This window comes from Hemibagrus wyckioides, linkage group LG17 (genome assembly GCF_019097595.1).
Source record: "Hemibagrus wyckioides isolate EC202008001 linkage group LG17, SWU_Hwy_1.0, whole genome shotgun sequence".
Taxonomy (NCBI): Eukaryota; Metazoa; Chordata; class Actinopteri; order Siluriformes; family Bagridae; genus Hemibagrus; species Hemibagrus wyckioides.
In genome coordinates, this window is record NC_080726.1 from 16,532,886 (window position 1) to 16,547,636 (window position 14,751).

General features: G+C 38.5%; 1 protein-coding gene across 1 annotated transcript; it reads left to right on the forward strand.

Moving 5' to 3' along the window:
* Positions 1 to 4,947: 4,947 nt before the first annotated feature.
* slc1a5 (solute carrier family 1 member 5) lies at positions 4,948 to 13,941 on the forward strand. The gene is made up of 8 exons (XM_058413944.1): positions 4,948 to 5,569; positions 8,905 to 8,947; positions 10,895 to 10,957; positions 11,036 to 11,202; positions 11,362 to 11,595; positions 12,030 to 12,224; positions 12,331 to 12,465; positions 12,647 to 13,941. The coding sequence occupies exons 1-8, from the start codon at positions 5,037 to 5,039 to the stop codon at positions 12,870 to 12,872; spliced, it is 1,596 nt and encodes a 531-aa protein (XP_058269927.1). The 5' UTR covers positions 4,948 to 5,036; the 3' UTR covers positions 12,873 to 13,941.
* The last annotated feature ends 810 nt before the right edge of the window (positions 13,942 to 14,751 follow it).

Here is a 14,751-nt window from a genome sequence, read left to right on the forward strand (position 1 = left end):
CTTGATGTCTTAAAAAGACAGTATTGTACACTGTATAAAGCATTCTATAATCCCCTCAGTTTTAATTCCCAGACTTGGCACAGCCACAGTGACGTGTTCTGTTGATGTAATTTATTTTATGTTTTTTTGTCATTATTCTGCTTTATTATCTATTTTATTTATTAAGTATCAGTTCAACGCATTTTTTGTTTGCATGGCGCTTTTAAAAATACAGATTAAAGCTTTACAAAAATCCATGTAACAGCGGAGTAGCCAGGAATTCACTTCAGAGGTACAGTAATAAGGAATTGACATTTAATCTTATAACAGCTTATAACTTTTTTTTTCTTCCTGTCCCAGCAGGAGACCTCCTGCACGGTATGTCTGTAATGTCGCGCATGAAAAATCATAATAATCAAACAAACAAAGAAGGTAAATAAATAAACAAATGAGTCAATAAAAACGAGAAATACGTTTCGTTGTTGCATTAAATAGTACGTTATTGCGAGAAAATTATCAAATTATTACATAGAAATATCACATCATTACCAAAAATAGAAAATAAAAAAAAAACATTGCGGTTATGAGACAATATTACGGGAAACGGGGAAAATATGGCGCAGATACGTCGGAATATCGTGTTAGGTACGATCTCACGCCTGTAGGGGGTGCATTGTGCTCATTACGCTTAATTCATGTTGTTTCCTACATCGTTGTCTCCTCCTTATCAAAAAGTCTGATAAATACGTACATATGAAATGCTATAGGACCTATGAAATGGACGAATAATATTAAAACTAATATAGTCAAATGACATCTGACATTTATTATGGCTATCAAAATGTTTATTAACAATGATAGTTAGATATAGAACTGAAGGCAGTGCCTCAGGTTTTCTGCAGTGTTTGCACTGAAGCAGTCACTAATACATTTACACTTCCGGAGTTTAGCAGACACCCTCATCTAGAGCAACTTACATTTATACAACTGAGCAATTGATGGTTAAGGGCCTTGCTCAGGGGCCCAGCAGTGGCAGCTTGGTGGTCCTGGGATTCAAACTGACAACCTTCCAATCAGTAGTCCTACCACTGCTGGGCCCTTTCCTTTCCACTTCCCTTTTCTGATTTGCATGGGTAATGGTGGTTATAAAAGATGTCACATTATGAACTTGTGAGCTGGTGTTACCAGTCACTGATGTTGTGCATTCCTACAAATCTGTGGTGTGATTGTATGTAGCTGTGTCTCTACACATATTCCAGTCCTCTCCTGGCTCACTGGCATATCTGACAGATCGTTATCAGTTTGTACATGTAAATGGTGACTGCATTGACCCACTGCTTTTTTTCTTTATTCAATTTTCAATTCAATTCAGTTTTATTTGTATAGCACTTTTAACAAAGAGCATTGTCTCAAAGCAGCTTTACATGAGAAACCACATAAGAAAACAACAAACATATGAACAGACAAACAGACAGACAGTCCTAGATGTTATCCCAAGTGAGCAAGCCTGAGGTGACTGAGGCGACTGTGGCAAGGAAAAACTCCCTTAGATGGTATGAGGAAGAAACCTTGAGAGGAACCAGACTCAAAAGGGAACCCATCCTCATTTGGGTGACAATTGTGTGATGTAGATACAGCATGTGTATAGTGTTATGTAGATCAATAAGGAGGTTGTTGTCCATGGCGCTGCTTGAATATCCCAATCCTCACAAGCAGAACCCGGCTGGAGCTGGTCCATCTCCGGATGTCACTGGAGCCGGCACAGTCTCTGTATGCCTCGGGATGGGTAGAAGAAAGGAAACAATGGAACAGCATTAGCGTAGCTGCTGTTCATAATATTAGCAGTACTAGCTGAATGTGCATTTAATCAGATGTACTGGAGTGCAAGGTTATGGGAAGTGTTAGATGTATGCCTGGCTAAAGAAATAAGTCTTTAGTCTACATTTAAAATGGGAGACTGTGTCTGAGCCCTGAACACAGTCAGGAAGACTATTCCAAAGTTTTGGAGCTAAATACGAAAACGCTCTACCCCCTTTTGTGGACTTTGACATTCTGGGAACTACTAGAAGTCTGGAATTTTGTGATCTTAAAGAGCGTGGTGGATTGTAACGTGTTAGAAGACTGGATAGATAGGTGGGAGCTAACCCAATTAGAGCCTTGTATGTGAGTAGAGCTAGTTTATAGTCAATTCTAAACTTAACAGGTAGCCAGTGCAGGGAGGATAATATTGGGGTTATATGATCATATTTTCTTGATCTGGTAAGAACTCTGGCGGCTGCATTCTGGACTAACTGTAGCTTGTTTATTGAAGATGCAGGACAACCACCTAGTAATGCATTACAGTAGTCCAGTCTGGAGGTCATGAATGCATGAACTAGCTTTTCTGCATCAGATACAGATAAAATGTTCCTAAGCTTGGCAACATTTCTAAGATGGAAGAAGGCTGTTTTTGTGATATTGTAAATATGGTTTTCAAAGGATAAGTTGCTGTCTAATCATACACCCAGGTCTTTCACTGTTGAGCTAGAAGTAACAGTACATCCTTCTAGGTGCAAGCTGAATTGTGAGAGCTTCTGTGTACTAGTTTTAGGGCCAATAAGTAATATCTCCGTTTTGTCAGAATTTAATAATAGGAAATTATCAGTCATCCAATCTCTAATATCTTTAACACACTCAGTTAATCTAGACCAATTACATATTTCATCTGGTTTTGATGAGATATATAACTGGGTATCATCGGCATAACAATGGAAACTAATCCCATGCCTTCTAATGATGTCACCCAATGGAAGCATGTATACTGAGAAAAGCAGAGGTCCTAAAACTGACCCTTGTGGGACCCCGTATTTCACTGGTACTACACTGGACAGTTCTCCAATTAAATCTACAAAGTGGTATCGATCAGACAGGTAGGATCTAAACCATTTTAATGCCTGTCCCTGCATGCCTATGTGATTTTGTAAGCGATCTATAAGAATATTATGATCTATAGTGTCGAATGCAGCACTAAGATCAAGCAGGACTAAAATGGAGATGCAGCCTTGGTCCGAAGCTAAAAGCAAGTCATTAGAGATTTTAACTAGTGCAGTTTCTGTACTATGATGGGGCCTAAAACCTGACTGAAATTCTTCAAGGATATTGTTTTCCTGTAGGAAGGAGTATAATTGGGCTGACACCACCTTTTCTAATATTTTAGATATAAACGGAAGGTTTGAAATCGGTCTGTAATTTGATATTTCATCAGGGTCCAGTTTCGATTTCTTAAGAAGAGGCTTAATAACTGCTAACTTAAGAGATTTTGGGACATGACCTAGAAATAACAAAGAGTTAATAATATTAAGAAGAGGCTCTCCAGCTGCATGTATCACTTCTTTAATATATGCTACTTCTGGGTAAAATTATTAACATGGGATTAGCTTTCACTGTTATGCTGATGATACACGGTTATGCATTTCAGTTAAGCCAAATAAGAGGCACGAGGTTAATAGATTGAAGAATGTGTAAAGGACATTAGACAGTGGACACTTATTAACTTCCTCCTACTTAATTTTAACAAGACAGAAGTGCTTGTACTAGGACTACAGGCAGCCAGAAGTAAGCCTTTTGATTACAGAGTAACTCTGGGTGGTCTTTTTGTGTTATCATGTGCAGAAAAGACATTGGTGACATGTCCATGTGTTGTATTTGAAACTCATGAGATGATGAGAATATTACTAGGATAACCTTTATAGGGACAGTCCAGAATGCAGCAGCTTTCTAAGTTCTAACTTAAACAAGATATGACCATTGTGGTATATTATCCACACAATGGATCTCAGAAACATTTTGCAATAATTATAAAATGCTACATTTCACTTATAAAGTCATCCTAATGGACCCACTTTTGTTTGGAGCTTCACTTGCTTGAATAGCCTACAGATTACCATGGGTTTACTGTGGATGTTAACACACAGACACCCTAACATAGCTGTGATTTTTCTTTCTTGGATAAGAAAGAAAGACTGCTTTTGCTAAGAACAGTTTACATTTAAGTCTCTATTACTGAACAGTAAGAAACATTACATTCTAACACTTTAACAAAAACGTAGTGCTTCCTGATTTTATAGTGTACAGTTATATCTGGTATCACGCAATGAAGATGGGTTTCCTTTCGAGTCTGGTTTCTCTCAAGGTTTCATAACCTCTGGCTTGCTCATTTGAAATAAATTTATGTAAAGCTGCTTCGTGACAATGTCCATTGTTAAACTGCAATCCAAATAAAATGTTATTAAATTAATGGTTTCATTAAAAAGAATATTTTATTGATTTAAAATCCAAATGAAAACAAAACAATTGTTCCTCAACATTGAATAGTTTAATTAATACTACACATTATTAATTACCTGTTAACACACAAATGCTGAAGATCAGGCAGACCTAACCTGCATCCACTGCTTTACACTGACATTCATGTTGTGGGCAAGGGACCCAGACTGGGGAATCACAGTATTGACGGCATGGGAAACATCCAACACGAAGAGTTATTAAGCCGACCAATAAATCCTCCTGTCTTAGAGACCTGCAAAACATAAAGCAAAGAAAACAATGTTAATAATTTGCAACTGTGTTGTATGTATGACTGAGCAAATCAGAGGCAAATGGCACTATTAAAGGTTTCATAAAATGGAAATGGAAAGAGGAATGGGGCAAGGAAACCAGCGGGCACAATTATTACAACGTAAACTTAATAGTGGGAAGTGTGGAGCACAGAAGAGGAAAAAGAAATAAAGGTAGCGTTGACTAGAATGAGGCTGGGTAACAAGTTTAAACCTTAATTTGCTCCTTTTCGAAATGACCACCGTCAATTGTAAAGAAAGTGTAGAGAAGAAAACTGTAAAGTGAACTGAACTAGACTACCCTCCGAAGCAGTGGGTGGCGGTAATGCAAATAGAATGGGTATTCTCCCACCGTAACAGAAGTAGTAGTATTATATTACTCACGCTACACAGAACCGCGTGGAAGTCGCGCTTATCCGACCGGAAAGGTTTCAACCGACGTTGGTGTTTATTGAACAAACAATGGCAGACGAAAAGTTAACTACTGAAAGAAAGATTTCTAACGGCGGAGCGCATCACGACGATCTTTTCCTTTCTAGTCTGGGGAAAAGTAAAGTCCAAGAAACACTCCCGGAGAAGTTAAAAAGAATCGCAAAGGCAAACTTACTGGTGATTTTGACAGTAGCTGCTGTTATCGTAGGGGTTTGTATTGGACTTGGAGTGCGAAATGCCAATCTCACCCAAACTCAAGTACTCTATTTCGGTTTTCCTGGGGAACTCTTGATTCGCCTGCTGAAAATGATCATCATTCCGTTGGTTGTGTGTAGTCTCGTGTCAGGGGCTGCTAGCATTGACCCGAAAGCTTTGGGAAAACTCGGTGGCTGGGCGATGCTGTTCTTTTTAGTCACCACGTTAATTTCCTCGGCAATCGGTGTTATTATGGCGTTCATCATTCAGCCTGGTTCATCTCAAGGCACCAAGCCGAAAATGGCTTTCATTGACGAAAACGTACCTGAGTCCAAGGAGGTCGCAGACTCGTTTTTAGACCTGATAAGGTAAGTAAACTATTTTGGCGTGTAACTTCCGTTTAATTGGATTAATGTGTTTAGACTGGAGCTGGTATGAGTACGTGTTATCCAGAGGGAAGTAAACTTAAACTAACTGAACTACTTCCAGCCTTCTCAAGAACAGTTATCTGAGATCTCAGGATAAGTCAGATTAAATTACATAAGGGAAAACATCACCACAAAAAGTATTTTAATATGAATTGAAATACAAATTATTAGTAATTTGAAGAACAATAAAAATTTATTCCAGTAAATTTTCCTTGGTGGCGTCGAGGACGCGCGCGTTTTGTAACCCTGCGTGTGGTTGCATCATCTACCTACTATATGTTAACGTCAGCGTGTAGCCTAAACGTTTCTTTCCTGCTATACGGTTTACCTAAAACGAACAAAAGCAGACTATGTTTTGTTAAATAAGATATGTAACAAATTATAATAAGGAAGACACCAGATTAGTCGTTTTCTTTAAACTCCGAATTTTTCGAGTTAGGGCGTGTCATTTGGAAAACTGGGTGGAACGTACATGACATAATTACTCCATCCCACCTTATAAATAAAAATGTCCCAGGAGGACTTGAGCGCAGTGTCAGGGTAAGTATCATTAAAATGATAAACAAATGCTTGTAACTTACCCTTTTCCAAACAAAAAAACCTTTTTTTTGTAGCTGTCTAAAAGAGGAGAGAATGTTGGTATTCCCCAAAAGAATAGGTCACTCATCCTTACAGTTCCCAGTCAGCTATACAGTATACCATCACCATTATTTTCAAAGTGTAGACTGGTGTATTGAGATTCTATGTACAATATTTGCAAATATTCATCTTCATATGGGTGGTGTCATTTACAATCTGCAATTCCCATGCTGGATCTAATCTTTTCCAGTAAATAATTAACACACATACAGAGAAGAAATGTAAACAAAAAAAAATACAACCAAACCCACTACACTCTTGATTACACGTCAGCTGATTTTTAAGATCACTGTTTGTGACAAATCTCTAATGGATATTTTGTGCAAGTAATGGTCCAATCAATCACTGATTGTAGTTGTACACATGGTGAAGAAATACTAAAGGATTATAGTTTATATATACAACCAGTTCCCAAGGGTTAGGTCCTGTTGCATTGCTAGGGTATGTTTCTCAATCATTTAATAGTCAAACTGTAGTTGGATAGAAAACAAATAGGGTATGCTATGTTTTATGTCATCTTAAAGTAAAACTGTTCATATGGCACTTCTGTCTAAATTTAAAAGGCCATTTGACGTTGGGAGCTACAAGCATAGGAGGGCTACACAACAGCTTTAACATTGAACATGTGTCAATCAAGAGAAAATCATAATAAATAAGGTCTAGGTAAATCGGTGAGAAATTTCCTTCAGAAACCTCAGTAATATTCAGCCGCCACAGATTCCAGTTTTGCATTTGGTAAAGGGAATGCAGAAATGGCTCACATTTTCCTTTATCGTATGCACTCGGACTGGACTTTCCTCAGCTCCCTACCCAAGTATTGCAGATGCAGATGTTTTGTATTCTGAAATGTGCCTAGGCCAGCGCTGGTCCATTTGGTTAAAGGAACTTGCTAGTAACTCTTCAATAAATCTAGCTTGTTTATTACGGGTGTATCAAAACAGTCATCAGTATGAGGAAGACAAAATGAATGAGCTCAAGTGATGGCATTTACTTATTTCTGTACATAAATGGACCATTCTGCTTTAGGGACCACTAAACAAGGACAACTCCAGGCACTTGAGCTCAAGAACCTCCTTTTGCAATAGTGTATACTTAGCTGGATTGAATCCGTTAGAATGTTGCTTAATTGGAGAATGTTCCTGTACATCCAAATCATGCCTGTGAGCATGAATTTGTTAAAAAAAACTTCTCTAAAACAACTCTAAAATTTTCAACAAGGTGCATGAAGTCATTACACTCAATTTCAGGAAAATGTGAGGGGTAAAGCCACAAACCACCATGAGTCATTGAGGGTCCATTAACAGCTGGACATGAGTCAGATAAACTTCAGACACTAAAAACACTGGTCTTACAGGAGGGTGAGAGATTACAGGTTCAGATCGATCCTGTCTTTGAATTTAGGAAATGCGAAACTAGTCATGTCAATATGCTGAAGCCCTATCAGGGGTTTGTGGAACAGACTGTTTCACTAAGCTTTGACTTAATATGATTATGGTCCTGAAAATTTAGCTTGTAAGAAGCAGCACTAAAACTGTCACCAGGCTTACACACTTTTCATACCAGACTCACATTTTTTGACTATGCAGAAGACAGGGAGGCCCTATGTATAAGCAGAGTGCAAGTGCTAGACAGACGGAATCCAGCCAAGGTGTTTCTGAGAATCTGATCTCCCATTTAAAACCTTGAGTGAGCATACTGAAAAACCTGGGTGTGTGTCTCTCTTAACCTGGGTATAGTTAGGACGTGGATGTTTTTGTCAGAGGTGCATTTGGAAAGGTCAATTGGATCTATCCATATGAATTGCCAAGTAAGAGCTGTGACCTAGAAATTCAAGAAAATCTTGAATAACAAAGCCCCTAGTCCATGGGCCTATATATTTTTTAATCTTGCAGTTGCCTTGTGAAACAAGTCATATTCACTTAATTATGCATCCAACCCAGGCATGACATTGGCTATTCTTGTAAACTGTGTGTGGGTGACTGTTACCAAAAATGAAGCAACATGGAGATTATGAAGATAGTTGGATTACTAAGTAATGAAAAACCCCAAAAGCAGTAGGAGCTGCCTAGTAATGAAGGCTGTAAATTTCCTTATAGGGAAAGCAATGCCATTATATCCTTCTGGCAACAAGCCAGATGTCAGGTTTGTGTGAACTCTGAGAACACATTATTTTAATTTGGTGAATTGATACTTTGGACACAGCTGATTAATAGTTAATAGTTAATAGGACACACTGAATCCCAGATCCTAACCACATGGTATGTGATATTGCATTGATGATGATTTACATGTCCACTATGCAGAAATTGGTGTTTTGTGTCCAAACATTGTGTTTCTGGTCAAAGTTAAATGCTCCAAGTGAAAAGAACTTTTACTTTTCACAAATTAGTTATGACCTGACAATGTTAGTAAATGTGTAACATTGCATTCGCATGCAGTTTTATTTCCTGCTGTATGTCAGTAAATTAATTTGTATTCAGCTTTTGAAACACTTCCAAAACAAAAATCGTATGATCAGCAAATGCTGCCCCTTGTACATTAACTCTAAAGACTCCAGTTTGTCTCAACTTTGTTGTCCCTTTTGATTCTTGCACAGATGTTACAATTAATTAGCATTTATTTTTATGTTCTTATAGAAATATCTTCCCCTCCAACCTAGTGGCTGCTGCTTTTCAGTCGGTGAGTCTTTCACTCATGTACACACATACACTTGGTCTTACTTAACTTTTTGTGAGTAGTGTATGTATGTATGTATATACACACACACACACACACATATATATATACACACTATATTGCCAAAAGTATTCGCTCACCCATCCAAATAATCAGAATCAGGTCTTCCAATCACTTCCATGGCCACAGGTGTATAAAATCAAGCACCTAGGCATGCAGACTGTTTTTACAAACATTTGTGAAAGAATGGGTCGCTCTCAGGAGCTCAGTGAATTCCAGCGTGGAACTGTGATAGGATGCCGCCTGTGCAACAAATCCAGTCGTGAAATTTCCTCGCTCCTAAATATTCCACAGTCAACTGTCAGCTGTATTATAAGAACGCGGAAGTGTTTGGGAATGACAGCAACTCAGCCACGAAGTGGTAGGCCACGTAAACTGACGGAGCGGGGTCAGCGGATGCTGAGGCGCATAGTGCGAAGAGGTCGCCAACTTTCTGCAGAGTCAATCGCTACAGACCTCCAAACTTCATGTGGCCTTCAGATTAGCTCAAGAACAGTGCGCAGAGAGCTTCATGGAATGGGTTTCCATGGCCGAGCAGCTGCATCCAAGCCATACATCACCAAGTGCAATGCAAAGCGTCGGATGCAGTGGTGTAAAGCACGCCGCCACTGGACTCTAGAGCAGTGGAGACGCGTTCTCTGGAGGGACGAATCGCGCTTCTCCATCTGGCAATCTGATGGACGAGTCTGGGTTTGGCGGTTGCCAGGAGAACGGTACTTGTCTGACTGCATTGTGCCAAGTGTAAAGTTTGGTGGAGGGGGGATTATGGTGTGGGGTTGTTTTTCAGGAGCTGGGCTTGGCCCCTTAGTTCCAGTGAAAGGAACTCTGAATGCTTCAGCATACCAAGACATTTTGGACAATTCCATGCTCCCAACTTTGTGGGAACAGTTTGGAGCTGGCCCCTTCCTCTTCCAACATGACTGTGCACCAGTGCACAAAGCAAGGTCCATAAAGACATGGATGACAGAGTCTGGTGTGGATGAACTTGACTGGCCTGCACAGAGTCCTGACCTCAACCCGATAGAACACCTTTGGGATGAATTAGAGCGGAGACTGAGAGCCTGTGGTACCTCGGTGTTCGACCTTAATTCGTTCCAAAAGTCTGGTTGAATTATGTTTCCCCATAGGAAATAATGTAAAATGAATTAATCTGTTTCAACTCGATGGTTGATCTCACAACCTTCCTCTCGGCAACCTTGATGCCTGATTTACCGTTTTTCGGAGACATGGCTACTGAAAAGATAGCGTGGGGTTATAACACAAGCACTCACAGATGACTTTCAGAACAGATGACCCACGTAAACTGCTTCATCTCTATTGTATACGCCAGGGTATGCCGCATGGAAAGTGTGTGCAGCATGAGCGTCGCTAGGCCATTTTTAGGGGGGCTTTAACATTTCTACTCAGCCCCCCTAAAAATTCTGCGATACTCCATTAACTGTACACAGATTCGTGATTGCCTCAGTCCCCTTTAAATTTCATATGAAAACGGTGGCAGACTTCGGCTCCTCCCTGTCTTTCAGCGTGTTCTTCAGACTGCAGTGTCGCAGAGCGAGGATCAGAGGATGTGTGTGAGATCAGGAAGACTCATATTTGGCTTGTTCAGTACTCAAATGTTATACACATCTAAGGCTGAGCCCCCCTTAAATGAAAATTCGATATTCGTTGCACTCCTGTATGAAACAAGAACCAGCTTTCCTGACTGTCGAGTCGTACACCGAGGTCAAATTGACTCGAAAATTCTAATCACATTTAGATATACAACACGCATTCTCTCTTTCTTTTTGGGACTCGGACACATTCACACACAATCGCACACTTATTAACACATCTAAAGACTGGAAACTGTTACTGCTATTTTGCTCATTTGAAATCTTCCCTTTCTCACAGTATGCTACTGGTTATAAGTTTGTGAAAACCAACACAAATACCACCAACATCACATTGGAAAAGGTAATATCTTGTTTTTTAACATATAAGCATGTAAACTGTTTGTGCAGGACATGCAGCTCATTTGTGTACTGTGTTTAGGTTCCAGTGGGTACAGATGTGGATGGTATGAACATTCTTGGCCTAATTGTGTTTGCTATGGCGTTTGGTGTGGCCTTGAGGAAACTGGGAGACGATGGGGAGATTCTTATCAAGTTTTTTAACTCCTTTAATGAGGCCACCATGGTGCTTGTGTCTTGGATCATGTGGTAAATAACTTATTCCATGAAAATGCATTCCTATTATGTATGTGCAGTATTTTTTTGACTTTGTATTAATTTACATAATGTTAATATTGTTCTCTTAAGAATTGTTTTTGCATTTTGGATGAGTTATTCTGTATTCTAAATTTAGATGATGTTCTGTAGGTATGCCCCACTCGGTATCATGTTTTTGGTGGCTTCTAAGATTGTTGAGATGGAGGATGTAGGGGTACTATTTGCCAGCCTGGGAAAGTATATTGCCTGCTGTGTGATTGGTCATGCAGTGCATGGCCTGCTCATCCTGCCACTAATTTACTTTGTGTTCACTCGGAAGAACCCCTACACTTTCCTCCTGGGCCTGATTACTGCTTTGGCAACTGCTTTTGGAACCTCATCCAGGTAGGAAATCTGGAAGAATTTGGCCTAAACCAACCTCATTTATTGAACTATACTGGCAATATTTCATTCTAGTTTGAAAATTCTGGGCCTGTGGAATTTACAAAGTTCATTGGACCATCATATTTTGACAATCAAAAAGAAAAAGTAATGTTACTGTAATGGCCTGGTGAATTTGTTTCTGTTTCTGACTACTCACCACCATTTAGCATTTTACATTTTATTAACATGGAACAAACACCAAGATTTTTACGGAACAATTTCAGTTTACTGTTGTGTCCTCATTGTTTAGTTTTTTTTGTTTGTTTGTTTTTTTAGCATCATATCCATCCAAATTAATTTATATTTATTTAGATTTACAACTGGTTTAATGAGAATACATGTTTGACGTGATTAGAAGTTATGTGTTTTAATAACCTAACCTCTGTTGTGTTTAGTTCTGCAACACTGCCTTTGATGATGAAGTGTGTGGAGGAGAACAATGGTGTATCAAAGCATATCAGTCGCTTCATCCTACCGATTGGTGCCACTGTCAACATGGATGGAGCTGCTTGCTTCCAGTGTGTGGCTGCTGTTTTTATTGCTCAGTTAAATGACATTTCACTCAACTTTGTCCAGGTTATCACCATACTGTGAGTGCAGCCATCCATCTTCCAATCAGTCTAACTCTAAATGGGTAATACAAACTATGAATTTGCATAAGTTTCTTTCCCCCAAATTGTCCCTTTCCTGTTTCAGGGTGACTGCCACAGCATCAAGTGTGGGGGCTGCAGGGATACCTGCTGGAGGTGTGCTGACACTGGCTATCATCCTGGAGGCAGTCGGATTGCCTACTAATGACCTCTCTCTCATCTTGGCTGTCGACTGGCTTGTGTGAGTAGAATATACAGAATTAGCAGTGCCTGAAAAAAAAGTATGTGAAGAATTTATGGAATTTAAGAGTGAGCTTTTGGTTGCAAGAAAGAGATGAAATATGATGTGGATCGTGTGGTTATGAAAAGGTGTCTGTTATAATAAAGCATATGTTTGAAATAATTTTTCTTACTGCTTTTAGAGATCGCACCTGCACAATAATCAATGTGGAGGGTGACGCTTTTGGGGCAGGGCTGCTGCAGCACTTTACTGATAAAAATAGCAAGAAAGAGGAGGTGGAGCTGAGTGAGGTACGTTTTGAAGAAGTTGAGAATCCAACAAAACCGGAGCACTCTCCTCTGCTTGAGAAACGGGCTGAAGTAGTAATTGCTGGTTCTCGGGACACTGAGCAAGAATCTGTAATGTAGACCAACACACTTTAATATATTGTTGATTCTGAATTCATTGTAAAGAGACTTGTAGCTTAAAGCAGGAGTCTGCAGTCTAAACCACAAGAGGCCAATGTAAAAGAAAAAAGGAAAGAGTAAGAAGTCATTATTGGGTTGTACTGTAGTCCAAACTATTTATTTTTCTTATTGGTAGTGGCTTTTCATCAAGTTATTCAATTTTTTTTACGTTACGTTAAAAGGCTGGGCCTAAGTGATTTTAAATCCTATTTCAATTTTTGGTGTGATGAATTCCGTTATTTCCTCAGTTGAAATAGTAGGAGGTAACAGTCTTAAACAGTCTGTTGTGTTTAAAGTGTGAACAATCAACTCAATCCTTATAAATTCATAAAAATGTAATCTTTTTTGTAATTTTTTTTGTTTTGAAAAATGTTTCAAGTTTTGCTCATTTCAAGTCAAAATCTTTGATCTGGTCTGTCTTAGAAACTTTTTGAAATTTTTATTTATATATTTATCACTCCTGCTTGAACACGTATGACAATCCTCTTTCAAACTGGGTCTCAGGTCTGTTAAAGAGTATGTTTTAAGTATGTTACATAAGAATGTTTGTGTTTTTTTTTTTAGCACAAAAATTAGCACAAAATGGTGAACATTGTATCTCACTTTTTTTTTTTTTGGTAATTCAAGAACTAGTTTATAAGAACTGAAGTTACTAATTTACATAAACATTCAAAAACTGGATGAAATTTCTATGCGGATTTCTCTGAAGTATTTGATTATTCCATATCTCTTGGACTCCATTCTTTGTGCTAGTTTCCTACATGTAGATTTTTCAGAAGGTACTAGCAGATTTTTGAATATCAAAAGTTAGTTTGTAGTCACTATTGCTCAGGGATATACAAACAGTAAAAAAATCTTGGGTTCTTTTGGCTAGGGGTATATTAGTGTCTAATAACTGAAAGGTTTTTCCAGTGGCCATGTTTTGGCCAAAAAATAAATATTAAAACGTGTTAAACACTTTGTTCGAATGTAATACTTTTACCCCTAGAAGAAAACACTTTTATTCTGTTGACACTTTTGAAAAAGTTTTTAAACAAGTAAACCCATCTTCGGTTTTAAAGTTCCTAAAAAAAGTTAATCTTAAACATCTTATATAGTTTTAATATTGAATAACAAAAACTGTCTCTCGCCATGAATATAGCCATAGAAGCTGGCATGGCGTTAAGAAAGAAAACGTTTTGACATGTCAGCATCTGTGTGTACAATTTAAGATTTTAAAGACTTCTCATTCCAACATGCTGTAACTCGGTGCAATATGGTTGTGCAAGCTGGTGGTGGTTGTGCTTCATGCCAAAAAGAAATGCTGTGTGTTAAGTATTCAGAATGTTCTCCTGTCTTTATAATAGTGTTTTTGTAATGATTTTCTCTGTGCATCTTGGTCTACATTAAAATGTTTGGGGATGTCAATCAAGGATACCTGATCTTTTTTTTCATTTGTCCAATTGCTTTTGAAATGGAAAATGGAGGGAATATTTAAAAAAAAAAACATGGTTGTAATTCCTAACCAGTTAATGCAATACTTCATGAAACCCACTGAATTAAATGTTGAATTAAAACCACAAAAGCTTCAAAGTTCAGTTTAAGACACTCCTGGGCAGGCAGGCAGAAAGAGTTTATATGAACAACAACTTGCTTGTTTTTACCGTCAGTCTTTCTTCATGTATATTATGACTGGATCGGTAAGATCATATTTTAGATATTATGGGAAATATTTATAATACATCAGGAATAAGGCATGATGGGTGTGGTGTGATGGATATAGAAATGTTAAACAACCTAGAATGTTTCACCTTTTGTTTGAACGCACCCATTGTCACGTCATCAAAAATATTGGAACATC

Coding starts and splice junctions, on each gene's coding strand:
- slc1a5 (XM_058413944.1), top strand. CDS start 5,037: ATGGCAGACGAAAAGTTAACTACTGAAAGAAAGATTTCTAACGGCGGA. Junction 10,958..11,035: donor CCAACATCACATTGGAAAAG/GTAATATCTTGT, acceptor TACTGTGTTTAG/GTTCCAGTGGGTACAGATGT. Junction 11,596..12,029: donor GCTTTTGGAACCTCATCCAG/GTAGGAAATCTG, acceptor TGTTGTGTTTAG/TTCTGCAACACTGCCTTTGA.